Here is a 24,831-nt window from a genome sequence, read left to right as displayed (position 1 = left end):
GAGAGTACCTTTACCAGAAGCCTTGCAATACTTAGGATGCCTTAGGCCCACCGGCATGAGAACAGTTGTCTCTCTGTATCCCACCACACAATTAATGTAAGTTGCTTGCTGAGGAAGAAAGAGAACAACTATTGGAATAATCATTGGAATAGAGAGTCTCACACAGTGGAATAGAAAAGTTTGATTTATTTAGGCTGTCAAAAGGCAATCGGAAGGTGGAGAGGATTGCTCTTTATAAATATACAGGGGGAGGACAGTGATGCGTACCAGTGAATGAAAGGTATTTAATTTTTTTTGTGTCAGGAAGAAACCTTCAAGTTTTTGTAGGCTTAAAGGTGGAAACGTTAAAGGGGAGGGAAAAAAAAAAAGACTGCTGGAGTAAGGTTTCAGAACAGCCCCTTAAGTAGCCTGCTGAGAAGTCATGTTTTCCTGTAGTGCTTGAATCAGTGCATTTATAATGTATCGTTTAAGTCCAGAAAGAGATTTTTGTTTAAAGGCAAAATCATTTAAGACTAATGTTTTTTTCTATCTTTTAGGGTGCAAAGAAGAGTGCTATTGGCCAGCGCATTGTCGCAACTTTGCCATATATCAAACAAGAAGTGCCCATCATAATTGTCTTTCGTGCACTAGGCTTTGTGTCCGACAGGGACATTTTAGAGCACATCATTTATGATTTTGAAGATCCAGAAATGATGGAAATGGTAATAAATAGAAATAACTTATTTCCTAGCTGAACATTAGGTGATGTCTAGGTGTGGCAAATTTTACAGTATTTAAAGTATTTTGCTTCTTTCCCAATTGTAATTTATTTTTTCATTATTTTTGTGGATTGTATATTAGAAATGGCAAAAGCTCTCTGCCTAAACCCATTCTGATAGGTGCTTTAAGTGAACAAAGTGCAGTGGAAATTTTAAAAGGCTAATCAGTATTTGGAAAGGTAGAGTCTTATCCTGCTGCCATTGATTTTACTTAAAAAATCCCCATTTATATTTGAGCCAGCAACAGGCTGAGAAGGTACTTGAATCAGAGCCGTCTTCTGAAAACTAAACTTTTGTTTTGTGTGCTTCCTGCTGTGATCCATTAATGTTTTCTGCTGCTTTTGAAAGAGCTACTATATTAAAGTCTGAAACTGTTGTTAGAATTGGATCTGTAATTAGCAGTTCCCGAAAAGAATTGTCAAAAAATTGCTGCGTAGTTTTCTTCAATCCCAAAGGGCAGGGGATGCTTCAGAGTTTTGCTGTATTTTGTGCATTAGGTCAAACCTTCTTTGGATGAAGCATTTGTCATCCAGGAACAAAATGTTGCTCTAAACTTCATTGGATCGAGAGGTGCAAAGCCAGGTGTCACCAAAGAGAAAAGAATCAAGTATGCTAAAGAAGTCTTGCAGAAAGAAATGCTCCCACATGTTGGTGTCAGTGACTTCTGTGAAACCAAAAAGGCCTATTTTCTAGGGTATGTCAGTTTTTTTCTTCGGTGTGCTGTCACATGTCTGCAAATGGACACTGAATACGGGTTGTTTCATAGTTTAGCTTCTTATGAGGTATACGATTGGTAAAAGCAAACAGTGAATACGAGTTTTGTTTTAGCTACAGTGTCTGCATACTCAGTGATAAATCCTAGGGCACTTGCATGTTTTCCCAGCTGAGAAAAGGCAAATGATGATAAAATAGCAAAAAAAATTTAAAACAACCCCTCCACACACCCAGAATCTTAATTTAGGTGTGATGGTCATGACAAAGTACTTTTCTTGACATCACATTGCATGAACAACATGTTTTTGTAGTGGCTGATAACTATTGACAATCTGTGTGTAATGTAATCCACTCCTAAAAACTATTAGCGTGTTCCCGTGATCACTGCTTACTGATAGGCAAATGAATCACAGCATCAGGAGTCCTGTCGTTTTACACCTGATTCCACATTACTTTTGATACGCATCTCATCCATAGTCCCACTAGTTTAAATTTAGCTCATCTTACTGTATGGGACAGACATGTAGCAGAAGGCCAAGGTGCATTGCCATTGTGGTATAAATATTAACTTCACTTGCAGTTATCTGAACTTGCAGTGGGTCATTCAGCTTCGAGGATTTGTGCGTTGAAGAGGTCTGTGTTAGAAAAGCAATGATTTAATTTGATCTAGAATTGACAGTGTTTGTGAAATGGTTTACTGATGTATCTTATAAAGTATTAATCTTTGTCATGAATGTTGGCCCATGGTTTAAAATATAAACTTATCTTATTTGATTAGGTATATGGTTCATAGATTGTTGCTGGCAGCACTGGGAAGAAGAGAGCTTGATGACAGAGATCATTATGGCAACAAAAGACTGGATCTTGCTGGGCCACTGTTAGCTTTCCTGTTCAGAGGGTAAATAAAATAGATAAATATTCTTTGGAGATACCTAATGGGAGTTGGGTGGCAAATTCTATGCTTCTAGTTAAATCAGACTGTTCTGTCGTGTCTGATAGCCAGTCTCGGGCAACACAGCCTGTGTCTGATTATGGCTTTGTTTGCGGAGTTGGGGTGGATTTCCTTTAATAGTCGGTGATTAATATCAGTTTATGTTTTGAAACATAAGAGGTTGATATCTTGCCATATTTTTATCACTTTTAATGTAATTCAGTCCAGCCCTTATGCACATTTACAAACAGGTAAGTTTTTTCCTCTCTAGGTATAAATTACTTGCTCCTGTTTAGGAGGCCAGTGACGTTTTTTCCAAGTCGTGCTAGATAGGCTGAATTGCTACAGTACTGTTTAACCATGTTTCTGGGCATCTTCTTTTACAGAATGTTTAAGAATTTGCTGAAGGAAGTGAGAATATATGCACAAAAGTTTATTGACAGAGGGAAGGATTTCAACTTGGAACTGGCAATTAAAACACGAATTATTTCAGATGGTTTGAAGTATTCATTGGCGACTGGAAACTGGGGTGATCAGAAGAAAGCTCATCAGGCCAGAGCAGGAGTATCTCAGGTAAGATAGCTGAATAAAGCATGATGGCATTTGTCAGGTTTACCTAAGAGTAAAGTTATATCGTGGAAGAGTTTAACACTGCAGCCAGAGGCCGCTGCTATGTCTTAAACACAACTTTCCTCTGAAGGAAATTTCCATGCTTGAAACAGGTGAGGATCCAAATAGCTGAAAGAGGTGGGTTTTGTGGGTTTTCTTGCTTTGTTTTTAACTATTGCATTCTCTACAGGACAGTCGGTGTTACTCTGTATTCGCTCCTTTTTGTGTTAGAGCATATTCTTGTGTGTCTGGTCAGGTCTCAGGGAATAATCAGGGAGGATGAACTTCTTTCCTTTAATTATTTCCAGTGTTTCACAGCGGGCTAAAAAAACTTGAGTAGCACCTTGTAACATTACAGGTATATGTTCCACAGCTATTGAGGAGCAGCACTGACTTCATTAGCCCAGAGCAGCGCTTAGTTGAGCTTGTTCCTCGTAAAGTTGGAAATAAGAAATAAGTGAGAGTTCTTGAATGCCAGCTCATTCTGTTTTCTGGGGCCCTTATGAGATTGTAACTTGGGGAAAGCAAAGTGAGGAAAGAGGGGAGATGGTAGCTGTCACTAGATGGCTTGTTTTCTGTGTGTATGTAAGGGGGTTGTTTGTTTTTTGAGTAAGTTCTCACAATCAAAGCTGTAAAATTAAATTTTTTTAAATTTCTGAGAAGCTTTGAGCAGGCTCTGAAAAGATAATACAAATGTTGTTTTGCTCCTAATGACTAAGTCTGCAATTGAAAAGACCTCTCAGTATCACTGTACTGTCGGGCCCTCCTGGTGAAAATATAGCTTAGAGAGTGTTTTTGCAAGTATCATTTATTTTTATTATCTGATCAGAATAAGATATATTACCAAAAACACCTCTCTACTCATGTAACTGCATTGGTGCTGGGGCTTGCCATGGTATAAGAATTCTCTAAAAAACAACTTATGCTCCTAAGCGCTGTTGTAACGGCAAAAGCTTTTAAGGGTAGAATTAGCCTAAGATCACTGGAGGTGAACAAAAATTGGAGGTATTTTAGTTCTTTTCAAAAACATTCTCATGGGTGTTGATCCTTTCCTCTAATGTCTTACAATGCCTATTAGAAGGACACAGCTAGGAAGCTTTAGCTAACTGAATTCATTACTACGTGCAGGTGTTAAACCGTCTGACTTTTGCATCTACGCTGTCCCATCTGAGACGCCTGAATTCTCCAATTGGTAGAGATGGTAAACTAGCAAAGCCCAGACAGTTGCACAATACGTTGTGGGGAATGGTTTGTCCTGCTGAGACTCCAGAGGTAATGAAAATAATATTTACATTAGTACTTATTCATTCCTAACTGCTTTTATCTGGTTGTCACTTTACAGCCTTAGCGCTTGCAATGATCACTTGCACTTTATTTGAAATACTGACATTAGTATTTACCTTTATACCTAACTCTGTAGTTGAATATTAGAAATTAGTAAATAGGATGTTGTGTGTCCAGTCTCTAGAGGACTTGAAGTTTAAGTGCTTGTCTTCTTGAGGAATCTGTTGGTTTGGAAATACAGAATTATTTTGTGTTTCTATTAGGGTCATGCAGTAGGGCTTGTGAAGAACTTAGCCCTGATGGCTTACATTTCTGTGGGGTCTCAGCCATCCCCAATTTTGGAATTCTTGGAAGAGTGGAGTATGGAAAACCTGGAAGAAATATCTCCAGCAGCAATAGCTGAGTATGTGCAAATGAAATTGTCTAAACAGACTTGAGATTTTTTTTATCCTGCATAGTGTTTTAAGTAATTTTTTTTTTCTCTTTCTAGTGCTACCAAGATTTTTGTTAATGGCTGCTGGGTAGGAATACACAAAGATCCAGAACAACTTATGAATACGCTAAGAAAGCTGCGTCGTCAGATGGACATCATTGTGTCAGAGGTATAACTTTTACAGCTAGACTGTGGATATCCCTTTAAATTAGGGAGGATAATGGACTGAGACTGCTTTGCAAGCTCCAAATAGAATTACCTGCAAGTCTCCTTTTGAACGTGTCACGTTGCTTTTTTAAGAGGTCCTGTTGTGAAATGCTCTTACTAAAACAGTCTCCTGAAATACTTCTGTTTATAGGAGTGTGATAAATTTTCTGTGCTGCTGACAGCAGCTATAAGGTCTTTGGTTTAGGGAACTTTGTTACCTTATTTTGTGTGCCACAGTTCTGACTCGAGGCTCTGACTCTAATCACTGGGTGTCACTGCTTACTTCTACAGGTCTCAATGATTAGGGATATCCGGGAGCGAGAAATCCGCATCTATACAGATGCAGGCAGAATTTGTCGACCCCTTTTAATTGTGGAAAAACAGAAGTTGCTGTTGAAGAAAAGGCATATTGACCAACTGAAGGAGCGAGAGTATAACAATTACAGGTGAGATGTGTTTCTGAAATTCAACGGATGCCTAGTTTTCCATAGTGGAAGCTGCAAGTTCCTTCAGATTTGAAGTCGGAAATGTTTAAAGTTTTGTGCAGTGCAAAGCTGCTTTCTCTGTTGTCTGGTAATGTAATTTTTATATATATTTTTTTTTTCTTTTTTTTTTTTTTTTTTGGTCATGCTGTGGTGGTGGTGGTAATAATAGGAGGAGAAGTTCTTGTTCTTGTTATGGCTGAAGAAACCCATTTTATGTGTTAGTTGAGTATTTCAAACATTTTTTTTTTTTTAGTTGGCAAGATCTTGTGGCCAGTGGTGTAGTGGAGTATATCGATACCCTGGAAGAAGAGACTGTAATGCTGGCAATGACTCCGGATGACTTGCAAGAGAAAGGTGTTGCATATTGTTCAACGTACACACACTGTGAGATTCACCCATCTATGATCCTGGGAGTATGTGCATCTATTATCCCTTTCCCTGATCACAACCAGGTTAGTAGCATCACTATGTAGTAATCACTAGTAACTAGTAATCACTAAAAACGTCCTGTTTTTAAGGTCGATAGAAAACCCACAGCTATATGTGTAAAGAGGTTGATATGTAGATATACATATGTGTACATATATACATGAGACCTGGATGAAGGGACAGAGTGCACCCTCTGCAAGTTTGCCAATGATGCAAAACGAGGAGGAGTGGCTGATACAGCGGAGGGCTGTGCTGCTGTTCAGAGGGACCTCAATAGGCTGGAGAGACGGGAGGAACCTCATGAAGATCAGTAACAGAAAGCGGAGAGGAGGAATAACCCCCATGTAGCAGGGCAGGGTCGGGGCAGAGCTGCTGGAAAGCAGCTCTGCAGAGGAGGGCCTGGGAGTCCTGGGAGACAACAAGTTGACCATGAGGCAGCAATGTGCCCTTGTGGCCAAGAAGGCCAATGGTATCCTGGGCTGCTTTAGAAAGAGCATTGTCAGTAGGATGAGGGAGGTGATCCTCACCCTCTACTCAGCCCTGGTGAGGCCACAGCTGGAGCGCTGTGTCCAGTTCTGGCCTTCCCCGTAGAAGAGAGCTATGGAGCTACTGGAGCGAGTGCAGTGAAGGGCTGCTAAGATGTTTAAGGGCCTGGACCATCTCCCATATGAGGAAAGGCTGAGCGAGCTGAGGCTGTTCAGCCTGGAGGAGGAAAGACTGAAGGGGGATCTTATCAATGCGTTGAAATATCTGAAGGGAGGCTGGAAAGAGGAAGAGGTCAGACTGTTTTCAGTGGTTCCCAGCAATAGCATGAGGGGCAGTGGTCACAAACTGAAACGCAGGAAGTTCCATCTGAACATGAGGAAAAACTTCTTTACTGTGAGAGTGACTGAGCACTGGAACAGGTTACCTAGAGAGGTTGTGAAGTTGCCATCCTTGGAGATACTCAAAAGCTGTCTGGATAGCGTCCTGGGAAGCATGCTTTAGGTGATCCTGCTTGAGCAGGGCAGTTGGACTAGATGATCTCCAGAGGTCCCTGCCAACACACACATCATTCTTTCTTTTTCTGTCTAGTCTCCTAGGAACACATACCAATCTGCTATGGGTAAACAGGCTATGGGAGTTTACATTACAAATTTCCATGTTCGTATGGATACGCTGGCACATGTGCTGTATTATCCTCAGAAGCCCCTTGTAACAACTCGTTCTATGGAGTACTTGCGATTTAGAGAGTTACCGGCAGGTATGTTGTCTGTAAATGTTTATTAAAAACTGTGTTTAAGCTAAAAATGTCATGGGTATATCTTATCTAAATACTTAGCAAATTTATTTAATTTTTAAATGAACGATAAGTTAAAATGTTAACTTGCAGCTTGGCACCTAGACTGCAAAAAACATTACTAGGCTATTAGTGTTGCAACTCAGACTATCCATGTAGTCTGCTAATGTCTAAGTGAAAAGTGCATTTTTTGCATTGGTATTTGGTAGGTTCTCCACAAGGGGGCATTCTTGTCCTGATAAAACCTCTAATCTCTTTTCTACTCACAGTTGCATTTACTGATTAGTAAGTATGTGGTTTTCACGTGCGGTTTATGGAGATTTTATCTAAGAAAGGATAGATCAGCTTCCATGTACAAAATACGACTTATTTTGAGTTATAAGTAATGCCTGTCTGGTATGCATGCATCTTTTCAAAGTATTTGCTCTGCATATTATAGGTATCAACTCGATTGTAGCCATTGCGTCGTACACAGGCTATAACCAGGAAGACTCCGTCATCATGAACCGTTCTGCTGTGGATAGAGGCTTTTTCAGGTGTGATATTTTTGAGAGTTTGAAAAAAAAACAGTATCATAAGTTGTCCAGAGGCTCGAGAAAAGCTCATTCTACACCTGAAGACTCTGTTCTCCAAATTTGTTCAGATTGAGAAGTATTTAAAAAAAAAAAAAAAAAAAAAGTGGGGGGAGGGAACAGCAGCACAATGAAAATGGTGAATGTTTTCTTGTTTACTCTGTTAAATGTTTTTGTATAGTGATTAAATGGAAAAATATTTGGATTCTTTGCTGCCTGAGTTGCCAGTTTTATGAACTCCTTGATGCCAGTATTGCAGCTTTGCGATATAGTCATATCTTTAGTAGCATGACAGTTGCTACCTGTGAGGACTGGCATGTTCCTCTCCTTAATATTGTAGCTGCTGTTGAGACAACTGGCAACTGATGCAATTTTGTGCATTATCGCTTTTGCTGCTCTTTAGATGACAGTGATGTAACTGTATAATATCTTGGTCAATGAGTTTCTGGTTTTATTTGCTTTTTGCCTGAGCTGAACCTAAAAGGTGGACGCTCGGTGCCTTGCATCTACTACATCCTGGCGTAGAATAAGTATTGAGACTATTGGATTTTACGGCTCATGTGACAAACTTTTATAGAACCTCCCATGTTCACAGAAGCATTTAAATGTGTTTTCCACTGCAGCTCACTTGTACTGAGAGTGGAGCTTAGAGGTAGCAGTAGAAGCCTAAAAATCCTTGCAAAATGGCAGGTAGAAGGAAAAACGTAATCTTAGAATGATGAGACAAAGATTTGAATAGTCCCTAGGAATAAGAACTACTGTTGAGAGATCATGCAGATCTGAAGGTCTCTGCAACTCATCGATTACTAGTATATTATTTATTAGGTATTTTGGCAGTAGCTGAAAAGTGACCATTAAAATGCCACCTGAAACAGTTTAGTTTTCCTTAGTGACAGTCAGATTAACAGGACTTCAGAGTAAAGTTTGTGTGGCATGTGAATGTTATTAGCTTTGTTTGTCGTTAATAACAGTAGCCATAGTATGTGGCAAAATGTGGTTATAATGGAATTGAGATGTATAGGTTGAGGATGAATGATGCTGGTCTCATAGCAGAAAGCTTTATAACTTTGTTTCAGATCTGTGTTCTATCGCTCATACAAAGAGCAAGAGTCCAAAAAAGGGTATGACCAAGAGGAAGTTTTTGAAAAGCCTACCCGTGAAACTTGCCAAGGTAAGATACAGTAGTATATAAAGATTGAGTTTGTTAATTAATTTTTTCTGGGCAAGGTTGTTGAGCTACTTTTTTTTTTTTTTTTTTTTTTTTTTTTGAAACAGCAGCAGAAATGTCTATATTAGCAAAGTGCATTGGCTGAGATGTTCGTTTAGAATGATCTTTGGACATTTTAGCACTAGGCTGAAGTTGCAAGCACACCTGTTGAATTTCTACAAAATGTCAAAGTCAGTGTGTTGAAAATTTTGGGAATCTAATTTTTGTTTGTTTGTTTTCTTTGCTTCCTCAGGCATGAGACATGCTATCTATGACAAACTTGATGATGATGGTTTGATAGCACCGGGGGTACGTGTGTCCGGGGATGATGTCATTATTGGCAAAACGGTAACTTTGCCAGAAAATGAAGATGAACTGGAAAGCACTAACAGACGTTTCACAAAGAGAGACTGTAGCACTTTTCTGCGAACTAGTGAGACTGGTATTGTAGATCAGGTCATGGTAACCCTTAATCAAGAAGGATACAAGTTCTGCAAAATTAGGGTGAGCACTGACATGTGTGCATTTTCTACTTAATCCTTTTTCTTCAGGACTTGAGTTATCCATTGAATGTTTACCTATGGCTTACAGGTACGCTCTGTAAGAATCCCACAAATTGGAGATAAATTTGCCAGCAGACATGGTCAGAAGGGAACTTGTGGAATCCAGTACAGGCAAGAGGTAGTTTTTTTTTGTTTTGCTTTTCTACCCTCCTTCTTTTGAACACTTTATTTCTGACCTTACGTGACTTGTCTGGAAAACTATTAAGAGTGTGATATATTAATTTAAATTTAGGTAGAATGTGTTTAGAAAGGGACACAACTCCTTATCTTATTAGAGTGCCCCTGAAATGCTTTAAAATATTTAATGTGAATTCATGGAACTGCTTTTCTTAAACTGGTGTTCTGGGAAGTACTGACCATCTCTTTTCCTGTTCTAGGATATGCCCTTCACCTGTGAAGGCATCACACCTGATATAATCATCAATCCCCATGCCATCCCTTCCCGCATGACCATAGGTCACTTGATTGAATGTCTTCAGGGGAAGGTAAAAAGAATGACTTGCTGCATGTGTGAGAAATATGAATTAAAGCAGTTTTCTTTTTTTAGGATACTACTCCCTGGTATTTGTTAATGCACTGAAAAGTCACAATTGTTCTCTATTTACTTGATATCAGAAGCAAGTTTCTTGAGGAGGGCCTACAGCCCTGTTAGTTTTGTCCAGCAAGTGAGATTACAGTGTACTCTGTAATCAGTTGTTTTCATTTATTCCAAATAGTCCCTGTCACTTAAGAAAAGGAGTAGCAAGATTGTTGATACTGTGCATTTTCGAAAATCTCAGCTATAAATTCTGTAGCTGATAAACAAAGCAAGATAGGCTCCTGTCCTTGGCATCAAGCTGATAAACAAAGCAAGATAGGCTCCTGTCCTTGGCATGAAGTCTTAAGTTCTGGTATTAAGAGTTAGAACTGTTTGATCAGCCTTTCAGAAATCTGACAGGCTTTTGCAAATCTTTTCTCTGTAGGTATCGGCAAACAAGGGAGAAATTGGTGATGCTACACCTTTTAATGATGCTGTCAATGTGCAGAAGATTTCCAATCTCTTGTCAGATTATGGCTATCATCTAAGAGGAAATGAGGTATAACTGAGATGTCATTTTATTGTTTGGTTGGTTGGTTTTTTTAATATACATTTTATGGACAGCAGGGCTTATGATTCAGTGACTGCATTGACTACTTCAGGTCCTCTACAATGGATTTACTGGCCGAAAAATCACATCACAGATTTTCATTGGTCCTACATATTATCAGCGATTGAAGCACATGGTAGATGACAAAATCCATTCTCGTGCAAGAGGGCCAATCCAGATCCTTAACAGACAGCCCATGGAAGGTAGATCTCGGTAAGGACGTTTATTGGTTTCTATGCAAGGTTTTCTTTTACTTTGGAGTCTTGGCCCTAAAAATTAGCTGCCTTAGCTGTGCATCTAGAACTTAATTGGCTTACCCTGATTAGCTACCTGTTTTGGTGTGTTTGGCTTAAGATGAGTACAGCCTGATTTAATCACTTAAATCATTTTGCTGTGGGGTTATGCTGTGGCTGTTAGCTGTCTGACATTTGCTTTAGAACTGCTCAGCCGTATGACTGCAGCAGTTATAAATGATTGTGTTTGCATTCTCCCTAAGAGTTTTATTCTGAAGAGTTAGAGGAAAATTAATGCTTAGCTTTGTTCCTGCCTTGTAATACTGCCATTGTGATTTTGCCAAGTTACTTGTCCCAGCGACAAGCACTGATGTGTTTTGCCAGTGAACTCAAAAGGTCTTTTTTTCTTCCTTCTCAGCGATGGTGGCCTTCGCTTTGGAGAAATGGAACGAGATTGCCAGATTGCTCATGGAGCAGCCCAGTTCTTGAGAGAGAGATTGTTTGAAGCTTCAGACCCATACCAAGTCCATGTCTGTAACCTCTGTGGAATCATGGCAATTGCAAACACAAGGACTCACACCTATGAATGCCGGGGATGCCGTAATAAAACTCAGGTAGGTGTGTGTTTCATTAGCCAGTGTTTCTTTCAGTGGGTAGGAAGAAATGTCGTGCAGGTGAACAGGATGATGGGGAAGTAGATGGTTAAAGAAACACCAGAACAATTGCTAGGTTGGCTTCATAAGTACAAGTGTTCAAGTGTTTATAGTGTCCTAGTTAACTCTCCTATTTCCTTCTGAGTTTGCAGCGTTGGCTTGTCACTTGGCAGGAAATGTCATTCAAATATTTTGCAGTGCAGGGTTTTCAGAGACTTGAAAAGTAAAGACTTGAGAGCTTATTTCTAGAATATTGAAATAGTAAAGCTCAGAATCACGAGAATTCAGAGCTGTCACTCTTGTGACTGTCCCCATGAAGATGTTATGTTCCCAAAACTCTGTAGTGTGTGCTTGGTTACAGAGCTATGTCAAGGGAGTGGCAGCACAGATAACGATTTTTATCTTGAACAATCTTGTTCTCGTGCTGGGGACTAACTGCTGCAATTCTAACAGTGGCTTGGGCTAAAGAAGAGATGTGTGCCAGAAGTCTTAACTACATTTAGTGCATGCCAAACAAGCTTCCCCATGCACGTACTCCCTTGTTAAGTGGCTCTTGTTTAAGATCAGATTTCTTGGCCGCAGGTTTTATCACTAAAAATGAATTCTGAATAACTGTTGTGTAGCCTCTGTAGACTGTCTCAGCCTCCCTCTTGCGTTGTTATTGCCTTTGAGTAGTTCTCATTAAATGCTTCCATATATAACTTCAGATTTAGCTTTGAGCCAAAAACTTGACAGGTTATTATGGAGGGGGTGGTGGAAGTTCATTCTTTAGAAGTGCTAATCACAAGTCTTCTGAAATGTATTTCTAGATCTCTTTGGTTCGAATGCCCTATGCCTGCAAGCTCCTCTTCCAAGAACTGATGTCTATGAGTATTGCACCTCGAATGATGAGTGTTTAGCCTTTAAAAGGATTTTTTTAAATGGTGAGACTGAAGTGCTCAGGTTTTGTTTCATTTTGTGTAGGTTGTATTCAAAATACAATTTTACACATCTGCTGTCTACTGCTCAAAAGTATCGTGTGTTTATTTCCTGTAAATAGAATTAAAATTTGTAATCAAACTTGTGAATCTGTTTATTTGTATATGTGCAAAAAAGCGTGCAAGCAAATTGGTATTCAAAGAATAATGAAGGTAAGAGGGAACTATTGATCAGTGGGCTACAAAAAGCCAGAGGTTGTGCAGCTTTCCAAAATACTAACTTAAAACTTGCGTAAGTGAAAGTCCTCACATCACAGCTCTGCACCATCATCTGTGGAAAAACAAAAACATGTCATGCTGTGTATTGTTCCAAAGGGTAATATCACAGCTCAGGCATTAGCACAGGGAGAGAGTTTTTCATGTCTTAGCTGAGGATGAGACTTAACAGCTTGGTCCTTCTTCCCCCCCTCCCTCCCCACGCAAGTCCAGCAGTACAGGGTGGGAACTGACAACCTTTTTCCCTGCTGAGGTCACTCGAACATGGGCCACAGACTTTCTGAATGTGTAGCCATGGAGGAGTCTGTCTGAGAGTTTAGATTCCATTATCAGTATCCTTTACATAATTGTGGACTGCCAGCTTGTTGCTTAGCTATGGCCTGCTTCTTTGAGAGCTTTCCTACAGCTGAAAAGAAGCAGTAGTAGCATGTGGGGTGCATATAAGAAACCAACCATGAAGGAACAGTGCTATTACAGCCTGGCAGTGGTGTTCCTATGAGAGGGAGCAAATCTTTTCTGAGCTGTGGCCAAGTGTAAGTGTGCTGCTCATGGCACAATTCAGTAAAACTCAGTTTCAGTCACCTCTGTAAGTAAGATGTCTGAAAAGGGAGAGAGAATAGCTAAAAAATCCTATGCATAAGTGATATTGGAATTCATTTTATGCTCTTATTTCACTGCCAGGCACTGTTAACGTTCTCCTAAAGGAAATCTTGTGGCTGTTCAGGGATAGAAGGATCCAGGAACTCAAGACTACCATTCTGATAAAGGCTAGCAAGCAGCAACAAAGCTAGTGGGATTCAAACTAGGATTATGTTCTAAAGAGGACTTGGGCATCCCAATAATCTCTAGCTGGATGCTTGGCCCCCAGCGCCTCTGCCTTCAGCGTTGTTATAGTTACTGTCCCAACCTTCAGGATTCGCTCCTAAGCACAAACAATGTTGGTACTAAGCAATCCTCTTTGCATCTGGAATAAGGGTGGTTGGCTTGCCATCAGCTTTGCATGCAGTCTAGCAAACGGAATCTGGGTCAGGCTGGAAAGGAGAGGCTACAGGTCTTGCCACAGGCCTGTTGTGGTCTGACACTCCAGGGTAAAGGGGCTAGGTTGTTTTCAGACTGGGGAAGAACAAGGAGGTGCAAGGACTTGGTAGGAATTCAAGTGCGTGAAGTACCCTGTGTCTTGGGGAGGGTTATGCCAGTACTGCTCCCAGGAAAGTAGATGGCACATTTGGAAGTGTTCTGAGAACACTGAAAGGTATCTTGAGGATACAAATTTAGGGCTAGAAAACCACAGAAAGTTCTTTTGTTAAAATCCCCAAATCTATTTTTAATTTTTATCTTAATCTCCAGTATTTAACAGCACTTGGGCACTATTTGACAACCCCTTAAGAACTCTAGCAACTCAGACTTGCTGGGGCTGTTTTGCCAAACAGAGGAAAAGCTGCATGTTAAACTGTTATTTATTTCCAGTGTAAACTTTCTGCAGAAAGCATTAAATAGAGGCAATCTTTCTGTATCAGAGAGCTGAGCAAACTTTCAGGGGAAAGAGCTGCTGACTGTTTATGCACAATACCTACCTTTGGTCAGGGCTATTTCATGTAGAGTTTCCACAACGTGGATTTTTGCAGAAGCTGTTGCTTCTCCTTTGGCATTTGATGCGTGACACTCGTATTCTCCAGCATCCTCTTTGCTCAGAGGAGATATCTAAGGGAAGAAACCCACCCCCCAATAAGTATCCTGTGTGTAGTTAGGAGTGCTTCTGTTTTAAGATACCTTTTATAACTTCTGAATAGCTCAAGATGGGTAATACAGCAACAAACAGGAGAGACAAACAGCTAGTGGAAGAAGCAGCAGTTAACCTGTAGGGACCATACTGAGTGCAGCACAGTTCAGACCGGATTTTCTTCTGTCTGCAATCAGTGGTCTGGTTCAGATGGTGGTGGCTTTCCCCTGTCAGGTTTGGGAGGCAGCAGCCCCCAAGGCCAAGCACCCACTCCTGCAGTTCAGCCAGGCCTGGGTTTGTACTGCTCTGCTCGGCCAGGTGGAGCATGCCTTGATGCTCCTTAGTGTTTGCTTAGTTTGGAGATGTGTTGGAGCACTGCACGCTTGGCATGGGGAGGGAGGGAGGGAGGAAAAAATCTCTCATGGAGTGTGCTGCATCCAGCATGTTAGCTCAGCAAAGTCATAGGCTCAAACCCTTCCCTGTCTGCTTCCACCTCTGCTTTGGCAAGCAGTTCCAGAATGAGCTGCGCTCCCCTGCTGCCAGCTCCCCTGCAGCTGGGAGCCCTCATGAGGGGTGTTCTCATACTGCCAAAGCTCATTTGCTTGCAGACTGATGCAAGTCCCTTACAGTGATGCATGGCACCCCACTTTGGCCTCCCTGTCACTTCCCTCTGATGTGTGGCAATGATTCATTAAGCTGCAAGTACTCCTCTAGCTCAGGAGGCCTGTTGAGTGTGAGAGCAGGTACATCTCCACTGTGCCGTTCTCAGGTGATGTGCTTCATACTTAGCAACTTCGCTCTGTAAAATCCGTAAGGGTTCCTCAGCCGTTGGTCTCTCTTAAGGATGCCCTGCCTCTGTACTGATTGCTTCCTAGACACAGAGGGTCTCTCCTTCCCAGTAATAGCAGCAAACTACTGGCATACAGAAAGGAGGTCTAGTCTTCTCTGATCACAGGATGAAAAGACTGCTACAGACACTTTTCACTGTCCTTAGACAGTGGTGAAAAACTGCAAAGGGCAAGACTGGAGCCAGCAGCCACCTTCACCCTTTGTGTCTGATTCACACAGATGCTTTCTGCTCCCAGATGCCCCATCCATTGCCGTGTGTTTTCTGTACCGTTTTTTGTTCAGGAGTTGTTTGCAAACTGCTCTGTACTGTTTGTTTATGCAGCTCTGTGCATGCACAAAATACTTACCAGTACCCAACCAGTCACTTCGTGTTTCTCAGGGCCCCCTCGGGTCTGGATAGCCAAGTTCTCTCGGTCCCCAGGCAGAAGCTCCATCCTCTGGACACCATACTGCCCCCGAATTATCTAAATGGAAGGGCAGAAAGGCATGAGGGTTTGGGGGCTTATTTATGCTGGAACTGTTAGGACCTTAGCTGCACACAGGCAAGGTGCAACACTAGTTTTGCATGAGTGTATTTTGTGCAGTAGCAGTGTTTTTCTAGAGCCTGCATTTTACCTTGTCCTCCATGTTTTGCAGCTCCACAACAGTGATGCCTCTGTGTCTGCACTGGGGCTGCATTCCCCCTTCCTCAGCGGGCACAGTTAGAGCAGTCCAGCTTTGCGTGGGTCGGGGTGAGCAGCAGGGTGGGCAAACGTGCAGAACTCCGATGCACACGCCCAAAGGAGCATTTAGCCCAGGAAACGATGCCTGTGCTGGACAAGGAGGATCCTGCTGGCTGCAGCTGCTGATACCCGTATGTTAATTCCGTTCACCAAGCCAGAGCATCCACCTTTTGGCTTGGGGTAGGGTGTGGGGACAGCAGGAGCTGACTGTTGTCCTCATTAGAAGAGGCCACACACAAAACTTTTTTGATGGTCAGGCTTTTTAGTGTGGCAGCAGCAGAGAACTGTGTGCGTGCAGGCCCCCCCTTGTGTGACCTGCTCTCTGCCAAACAGGCCAGGGGCAGATGTGAGGGGCTGTTGCAGCATCAATGGGAGAGCAGTAGTCTAGTCCTTCCCCAATGCTGGATGTCTAAGCCCAGAGCAGAGCATAGGGAATAAGTTGTGTTCAGCCCTTGTTATCAGCAGGACAAGCAGTCTCATAGGCACGAAGAGCAGGGCATCACTGACAGTCAGTGCAAGCACAGCATCTGAGAACAAGTGGAAAATGCTACCTGCATCAACATGCCTACATTGTAGGCTCACCAGAGGGATTTGTCTGAGATTCTTAGGAATAGGGTTTCCTGCCTCAGAACAAAGTGATCTTTGGGCCAATTTAGTTTTTCTCCCTAGTATTCTTAATGTAGTATCCTTTCAGCTCAATTTTTAGACCTCTCCAAAGTGTCCATGACCCTGTGGCATCTGAAGAGGCTAAAGGGGCCAGGCAGTGGCTCTCAATCCCAAGGCCCCCTGTCCTCAAGATTGGCTCCTGCTCTAAGCCAGATGTTGCAAGCACACTGCCAAACCAGCACGCTGCTGGCTACTGGGAAAAAACCACCCCGTGCAGCTCCCATGGATGACCTGGGTGAGCTGCACCCAGCCATCTCAGAGTCACTGCAATCAGCAGTGTGAGAGCAGGTCACGGGACATTCTCTGCATGTTCTGAATACCAGGCGCTACCAAGAAAAACATAAGTCTAGTTCTACATCGGGATCAACAAGAGTTTAGGAAAAGAGATGACTAAACATTAAACAAAGCCAGATGTTTGGGGGCGGACAGAATTGCACAGATGGGAGAACTCATCCGCGATGTGTGTTTCTAAGGAGGGGTTTGCTATGGCCTGTACGTCCTGCTGCTTACCAGGTAGTTCCATCTGCCTCAGCTTTGCTAGGCACCAAGAGCTCCTAGCAGGACCCTTACCTTGTTCCAGATGAGAACGGGGGTTGGGATGCCTATCACTTCACAGCTCAGGTAGATCTGTGCTCCCGTCACATTCCAGATGTCCTTAGGAGGAGTCACAATGGAAGGTCCTGCAAAGGAGGAGAAATGCTTTTAAGCACTGGGTGACTCCAAGTCCATCTCCTTGAGAGCCTTTTAAGTGGGACCAGTCGCTTCTGAGGGGTTTTGAGGACGGGGTGAGTGGGGCTCTGTCTGGAGCAAAGCTTGCTGGACTGCTCTCATATCACAGCATTTCTCTCTCCAAAGCCTGTACCTGCAGCCAGCCTTAAACTATACAGGCTGATGACTGTCCTGGTCACCTGCCCCAGATGGAAATTCAAGTGTTGAGCAGTTCAGGAGATCACTCTGGCTACTCCCAAGACTGATGTTAAAGGTAAGACAGCATTTGTGTTCTGGTATCTTAGGGGTTGGGCACGATTTTACTCACCATGGGGTTGCCGCGTGCATCTTATCACTGGGCACCTGGCTAGTGTGGAGAGAACCCCCTGGGTGGCAGGCAGATGGGGGGGGGGGGGGCTGCTCTTCCATGGTGGGGAGAGCTCAGCTAGCTCCACAGCATTCTTTACCCGCCATGATTTTAACACATAACAAAGCCTATGGCAGTTGTGTAGTGGGGTCTAAGTCAGTGTCATGCTGTAAAACATGTTCCTGTGTTACCTGTGTGCATATATTCAGCAAAAGGGGGCTGGCCGGAGGGTCACAAAGCTCTCCACATGGGGGATGAGGGAAGGGACCAGGGGAATACCAAGCTCTCATTTCCCCAGAGAGCACTGATCCCTGGTTGAACAGGGAGTTTTTTTTCCACGGCCAGGCAGGAACAGAGCTGTTTTACAGATCTGGCTGGAGATGTTTACCCCTCAGGCTGGGAACTGTCGGAGACGTAATCCATATCTTGAGAAAGAAGAATGGCCTTTTCTGTTTAATCCTTCCTCAGCAGGGCTGCTTTGCAAATTGCAGCTATTTCCCACAATAGGAAGTGCAGCCCAAAGGAGCACATAGTGTTTATTTCCACTTGTTGATATAGCTTGAAGAACACAGATGATTTTTTCCCCTTCTCCTCTGAAGAGGCAGGCAGTTACAGGACACTGAGGTTCACCTAAGAGAAGGTGTTTCCTGTAGGAACAAGTGCCCCTGACTCAGCCTGACTGGAAGGCCTTGGCCATGCTTGCTCATAGCTAATGGCTCATCCCCAGCTCCACAGAAGATGGGCAAGTTTGGGTCCTGATGCTACTTCTGGGGTCCTGAACAAGCACTGACCTCAGCTCTGCACCTCCACTCTGCCTTGCTGCCTTCTCACAGGCAGCAGGGAGCAGGTTTCAGGTGCATCCCAAGACTGACATCTTCCAACAGCAAGATGGTGCTTTTTTCCTCCTCGGGATCTGGGAGCAGATCTGCACTGGTGTCACCAGTGGGAGGATATCAGCCATCCCTCTGCCTCAGCATAAAGGATGGCAGCATGGCTCCCCACCCATGGGTGGCTAGTGTGATCCCAGAGAAATGTTTGCTCCTTTCTTGAGTGACTTCCCTGGCCAGGAATGACTGCGCATGTCTTACTGGTGGGAATCTCTGCAGAGACCAGGCGTGTCTGCAACCCAAATCCTCCATTACAGAGGTATCCCAGTCCTGTTGGTTTTAACAGGAATCAGGTGCATAGCAGTGGGGGGGAGGGGGGGGGATCTGTGCAGCCCTAGGGAATGGTGAAAAACCACACCAGTGATAGGTAGCAGCTGGGTATCACATTACCAGGGAGGCATTAAAACCCAGATGCACTCTTTGGCAGCACAGAACTAGCTGATAAAAGGATTTAAGTGTTCCATTAGGTAGCTTAACCTGCTGATGGTTGTACTATTGCAGAGATTGATTCCCTGTGCACTAGCCAGGAGAGGGGTGTTCCAGAGAGTCACAGCACCCTTTCCAACATGGAAGGGACTTTTTCGCTGCAGTTATCCTTGCTCCAAGCTGCTGGGGCACGGTTCTTTTGCCAAGAGCACAGCTGTACCTCCAGGCAGTGCTGTGCACAAGCAGCACTACAGCAGTGCCCAGCTCTACACTCTCAGCAACACCCCACCATAGATTGCCCCCCCCCCCCCCGTACAACCACTGCACATTGCAGCACGGTGATCCGTGGGGCTAACACCCCTGGCACACTCTTGCCCAAAGCACTGCCCAGCCCCTGTGCAGCAGCAGGACTGTGGCCGGCTCATGGTATCACCATCCCTGTGATAAGGCCAACTCAGGTCACACAGTCTGCTCCCCTGCCCTAGTGCGGCTGTTTCCGATGGAGCCCTGCTATTGTTTTTCTGGTATCCCTTAAACAATAGGGCGTTTGGCAGTTCCGTTGGGACTAGGATGTCCCCAGCTGCTTAGCTCATCCTGTACCCAGCAAGAACCTCCTACAGATGTGCACTGAGTGTAGCCGCCTGCTGCTTTCTGTTCCATCCATCCAAGACCCTCCACACGCAAGGTGCCCTTCCCAGGGCAGAGCTCAAGGCCTGTCCTGGGGAAGCTGTGGGAGGCAGGGTTCAGTTCACCCCTGTATGACACCTTCCTCTTTATCACCATTTGCTGGGGTTCTCTGTTATGCAGGAGAAACAGGGCTGCCAAAAGAATGGCCACCACCTCCCTCCACAGAATAGAAGAGACCCTGATTCTTATGTTAAAACACAGGCAGATTTTAAGGCACCATTATGCTCTTTCATGATCTGGCTCAGTTATTCCCTGGCTAGGAATTGGCAGCACTCAACACAGCACTGAATTCGCTGATTGCGGTGTCTCAGTCTCAGCTGCCACTGAGTTTAAGCCTGTATCATTATGGACATGGAGCATGAGGGAGCTGAGCTGATGCACTGAGCATCGTGTTTGGGAGCTCAGCACAACACCTGCTCCTTTCCACCATGTGCCGGAGTCCCCAGCCGCCCTCTGCCCATGGGCATTTTGCTCGCCCTGCCAGATGCAGGCCACACCGGGCCTTTTCTGCAGCAACTGCTGGCAGAGGAAAACAGAGAGGGAATTTCAACCAATAACCTGGTTGGGAGGAGAAATTGCTTATCTGCCCTGGAAACAGCAATACAGCTTCATAGCTAAGCTGTGGCTGGCTTGGCACAGAAGCCAAAGCATGCACAGAGCTTGAAGGCAGCCCTGAGCCCGGTACACAGAGCCTGATCTAAGGAGGAGGAATGTGAGCGGTCTGCCTTTGGCTGCAAAGCCCAGCTGCGAAACTGAGCTGGAAGCATTCACAGGCCTCCGTCTCCATCTGACAGTGCTGAGACTGGGAGGGGCTACATACACATCCTGAGAGAGGCACCAGCGTCATGAGAAGAGTCAGTTTGGTCTCTTGGGTTATTTTACTTGAATGCAGATATCCAGAAATCTGGAGTTAGACTCTTTCCTCCACTAAAAATAGATGAGGAGGGTCAAGAAGTCAGCAGATTTAAACTAGGAACAGACCGTGCCTGATTTTTTTCACCCTTTAGGGAACACCACTTGGTTCCCGTTACGAAAAAAACCATCATAATTCAGTGATAGCTACACCCCTGACACAGCTCATTGGTACCCACATGCTGGAAGGAGACCCTGGTTACCACTCATGTTGGTACAATGTCACTCACAGTGTCACAGTCTCTCCCACCGCCCTCTCTCCCCCCCAAGTACCCCTCACCCCAGAGATGGGCAGGGGACCCGACAACCTGCAATGAGAGGCAAGGAAGCGAATGCCTGAGCGTTGCAGGGACTTTTGGAGGATGTGAGCACATTTCCTCCTGCAAGCAGCCCCTCTTGCTTCAGGGATCTGGAGAAGGGAGCAAGGCCACCGTGTACTTGGCAGGACTGAAAACAATCCCACCTAGCACAGAGCAAATTAGTTGATTCCTGCCAGCAAGCATTCTGCTAGTCCTGCCCTCACTAATGAGCACCCCTCTGGCCCTCAGTAGGCATCCTGCATCTAATGGCCTTTCTGCTCAACTTAATTTTTTGCTGCAGCACTCCCCTTGAAGGGGAATGTTTCTCTCTCTGCCTCCTTTGGGCTGGGGACTTGCAGCTTACACCTGCTGATGAAAATGGTCACCAAGATAGGAGCCCCCCCCCAAGATGATGGAGACATCAATTTGGCCGAGTGGTCCCCGGCCCCCTCCCCCCCTCCCCCCCGGGACTGACTCAGGGGCACTGTGGTTCTATAGGATATTCCCCCCCCCAGTACTTGTCCTGACTCTGCAGAAGATTTTTGGCTAAATGGAGAGTGCAGGCTGTTCATGGAGAATGGCTGCTCTCCATAGGTGCTGCAGGCATTTCTGTACAGCTCTGCCCGTTGCTCTAAGACAAGTAGTTCTCCATGGGCAGGGAAGAAGCCTTATTTACAGAGCCAGTGAGCTCATTCACCCTGGGAGAGGAGCCTGCAAGCTCAGGACTTGTTTTTCTGCAGATCATAGGGAGCTGATGGTCTGTGTTATGTCACAAGCAGCAGTCAGAGAGGAGTTCCCATGGCTGTTATTTAGTTGCTTTTCTGCCAAAGCACCATGCGGCAGAGCCTGTGACTTCCTCAGTGAGGTTATCATTTGGTATTTGTTTCCAGCACCCCTGAGGCACCTCTTCCCTGCTCACCCATGCATCAAGATGCCAGATTTCTACTTCTCAAGACCAGCCCACCCATACGCCCCTCACTCGCACCACAAGTATGGTCCTTTGCAGCTCAGCATTAGCTGTTCCTTGCAAATATTGATGCTGACGTCTTTGCGGTGCTCAGTCCTACATATCCTCCCTTGCTCTGGCTTCCTCCTAGGAAAACAAGGACAAAACCCACAATTGCTGGGGGCGAAGTGCCGGATCACAGTGGGACAAAGCTACCCTACTCCATACCCCAAGGGGTTGCTCCGAGCACACAAGGAATAAAATGCTCCCAAAAGGCAGCAGTCAAGGACTGCACAACCTGGAGGCTGTTGAGCTTTCAAAAAAGTTTCAATAAGCTTCCCCGAGTCCCCCAAAAATCACGAGGTCAGAGGAGCACCTTAGAAATCACAAGCTTTTAAACACGTGGTAATTCAGCCTTTTAAATTCTTGGAGTTTTCCCCAGTGAGGGCTGAAAATCTCACTTTGACCAGTTAAGAAGTGCAACACACACCAACTGGCAGGCTTGGCCTTTCTTCCCCAGCTATGCCAGTGAATCCAGTCAAATCCCGTTCAGAGCTGCCTCTCTGAACAAAGCATTTGAGTTCTTGCAAGACTCGGAGACCTGTGACTTCATTAAAACAAAATAATTTGAAGCGGCACAAGGAGGCGATGGGAACCAGGACACTAACCCCTGTGACCTGTCTTTGCCTGGCATGTAGACAAGCCATGGCCATTTACTGGACAGCCTTAATGGAACGAGGGCAAGGCTGGTGACCTAAAGGTACTGCCTTGTCAAGCAAGCAATGTCAAGAGGATAGTACAGCTCAGATGAATACAGCCAGAAGCAATGAACGAGGCTTCAAGCATACACTGGCAGGTAGAGCAACAACTCTTGCCGAAATCAAGGGGATATATAACCGAATGCAGAAATAGGCCCGACACCTAAGCAGTGTGGGGTACGCATTGTCACCCCGGTGTGCGTGGGAAGTCCCAGCCGAAAAATAGGAAGCTGTGTACTGCATAGAAGCCTGTGTGGGCGTTAGCCTGGTTCCCTGGCAGCCTTCCCAAGTGTTGCAGCTCTGGATAAAACACCGACTAGGAACACTCTCTTTGAGACGACAAATCAAAGCAAACCCAGACAGTTTTCACTCTCATGTGTTCCTGCAAGCCTGAAAATAAACCCACTCCACTCTCCTAAGCTGCCAGGAAAGTATTTTCCCTTCAAAATGACTTTATATGGAGAAGGGGAAACCTTCTGTAAGCAGCATTTTCTAATTCTAGCTTACATGCTGTCATCTGCTCCTTCCCAGGCCAACGCTCTGGGAGGGGCAACAGCAGATGGGAAGTCTAAATAGCTTCAAAGCAGTTTGTCTTTCCCCATTTTCAAAGCTGTCTGCTCTTTTCTGGTAGATTTGCAAGTGTGGTTCCTTCTTCTGAAGGCATTTTTCTCCCTCCTTGAACCTGAACTCAAAGAGACCAAGAAGTTACAGAAAGGTCCTCTGAGAGCAATGTGTTGCAGGATGTCAGACCAAAGGAGATAACAGATGCTGGGCCTCCTTGGATACGCTCCCTGCTCTTGCTCTCAGACTTCAGCAAACCCTGAAAAGGCTGGAAATGCAGACGCAGCCTTGCCAAAGAGCCATTTCCTTGCCCCAGGCCCTGGGGAGTTGAGACTGGGGCAGCACGAGGCAAGGCCCAGAAGCTAGGATACCATCTACCACAGACCTCCTGCTTCCCACCCCTCTAGGCTCAGCAGGGAGCATGGACCTGCACGGCTAGAAATCCCACTCTGGCTATTTACCACAGTTCAGGTATGCTACCTTCATCACATAAAGAGACCCTGTGTCTGATCTTTATATAGCTACTTACCAGTCCTCCTTGGGGGTTTATGTGTGGGGTAAAAGGAAAGGAGGCGGCACTGCAAAGAGCAAAACCCAACCCATTTTTCCCTTCCCTGACAAATTCTCCATTGGCTCCAACATTTAATACAGAGAAATGGCTGCAATTCTGCATGCCTCATGCCAAGCACAGTCCTCTGACATATTTAGCAGCACCCTAAATGCAACCCAGATCTCAAAGCTGCAATAACAGAGAGGCCAGTATGGCGGAGGCCATAAGCAAAAGGTGTTTCGGCACTTGTGGTGTTGTGTGATGGGGAAAGGCCAAGACCTCTGAGCAAAGATGAAACAGCCCTTGCTAATGGACTGCAACAAGCCAGTCTATGACAACTGCCTTTTCTTTTCCCTCACTCTCCTGCCCTTTTTACCCATCTCACCTTCCTTGTGTTGGTCTCTAAGAGCTGCTGTCCCTGTGGTCAATACAGATGCTGGCTTTCTGCAGATGCCTTCACAGCTTCACAGCTTTGTCTGTTATGTACACTTGTGTTTTGTCCCTGACCTCTTCTCTGTAAAGAAACTCTTCCCCTCCTGACCTCAGTTTCCCCTCTTCTCTTTGTGTAACCTTGGCTCAGTTTTACAGAGAAAACTTGTTATGGCACGAGAAGGACCAAGAGCTGAAGCCAAGCAAGACAAGAGCTAATCAGCAGCTCAGTGGGTGTATCTTCCAGATAGTGAGTGTGTTAATGCTCAGCCTAGCAATCCATCAGTCCCAGCTTCACCACAGTGCACTGTCCGGAGCTGCTCCCTTCGGTGCATGTGTAGTTGGGGGAGTTGCAGAAAGTATTGGTGCGTGGTTGTGGGAGTGCACTGTGGCAAGGCAGAGGAAATCTCGGAGATGGCTCAGTAACTGAACCTCTGAGAACACCCTCACTGACAACCCGTGCTTGCAAACCATGGGCTGAACTGTTTGGGGCTGCTCAACACGCCGAGCTGGCGTAAGCCACCCTCTTGAGCAGAAAGGACCCCGTTCTTGCAAGATACTGGTTGTTAATCAGCTTGCCTCCTTTCAAGAGCCCTTTTGTCAAGCAGATATAAAGCTGGAAGGAATGCAAAAAGCTTGCAGTGTGAGGGCTGGGAGATGCGGAAAC

At 44.7% G+C, this 24,831-nt stretch overlaps 2 protein-coding genes across 3 annotated transcripts in view; one reads left to right on the top strand and one right to left on the bottom strand.

Moving 5' to 3' along the window:
* POLR2B (RNA polymerase II subunit B) overlaps positions 1-12,543 on the top strand; it is a 20,386-nt gene extending 7,843 nt beyond the window's left edge. For both annotated transcript variants that reach the window (XM_026110373.2, XM_064510205.1), the window contains 19 exons: positions 537-701; positions 1,256-1,452; positions 2,251-2,370; positions 2,790-2,976; positions 4,141-4,284; positions 4,560-4,699; positions 4,787-4,898; positions 5,228-5,382; positions 5,675-5,873; positions 6,925-7,093; positions 7,569-7,665; positions 8,778-8,872; positions 9,162-9,412; positions 9,500-9,589; positions 9,849-9,956; positions 10,434-10,547; positions 10,651-10,811; positions 11,250-11,445; positions 12,294-12,543. In XM_026110373.2, the coding sequence (XP_025966158.1) occupies positions 537-701; positions 1,256-1,452; positions 2,251-2,370; positions 2,790-2,976; positions 4,141-4,284; positions 4,560-4,699; positions 4,787-4,898; positions 5,228-5,382; positions 5,675-5,873; positions 6,925-7,093; positions 7,569-7,665; positions 8,778-8,872; positions 9,162-9,412; positions 9,500-9,589; positions 9,849-9,956; positions 10,434-10,547; positions 10,651-10,811; positions 11,250-11,445; positions 12,294-12,383 (2,790 nt within the window). In that variant the 3' untranslated portion in view covers positions 12,384-12,543. The remainder of the gene's footprint in view (positions 1-536; positions 702-1,255; positions 1,453-2,250; positions 2,371-2,789; positions 2,977-4,140; positions 4,285-4,559; positions 4,700-4,786; positions 4,899-5,227; positions 5,383-5,674; positions 5,874-6,924; positions 7,094-7,568; positions 7,666-8,777; positions 8,873-9,161; positions 9,413-9,499; positions 9,590-9,848; positions 9,957-10,433; positions 10,548-10,650; positions 10,812-11,249; positions 11,446-12,293) is intronic.
* Positions 12,539-24,831, bottom strand: part of IGFBP7 (insulin like growth factor binding protein 7) — a 21,171-nt gene continuing 8,878 nt past the window's right edge. The window contains exons 2-5 of the mRNA XM_026110394.2: positions 17,205-17,314; positions 15,594-15,710; positions 14,252-14,378; positions 12,539-12,732 (exon numbers count right to left, since the gene is read on the bottom strand). Coding sequence (XP_025966179.2) covers positions 12,713-12,732; positions 14,252-14,378; positions 15,594-15,710; positions 17,205-17,314 — 374 coding nt within the window. The 3' untranslated portion in view covers positions 12,539-12,712. The remainder of the gene's footprint in view (positions 12,733-14,251; positions 14,379-15,593; positions 15,711-17,204; positions 17,315-24,831) is intronic.

This window comes from Dromaius novaehollandiae, chromosome 4 (assembly GCF_036370855.1).
Source record: "Dromaius novaehollandiae isolate bDroNov1 chromosome 4, bDroNov1.hap1, whole genome shotgun sequence".
NCBI lineage: Eukaryota > Metazoa > Chordata > Aves > Casuariiformes > Dromaiidae > Dromaius > Dromaius novaehollandiae.
Note: the sequence above shows the minus strand (reverse complement) of the source record. Positions and strands in the feature narration are given on the sequence as shown.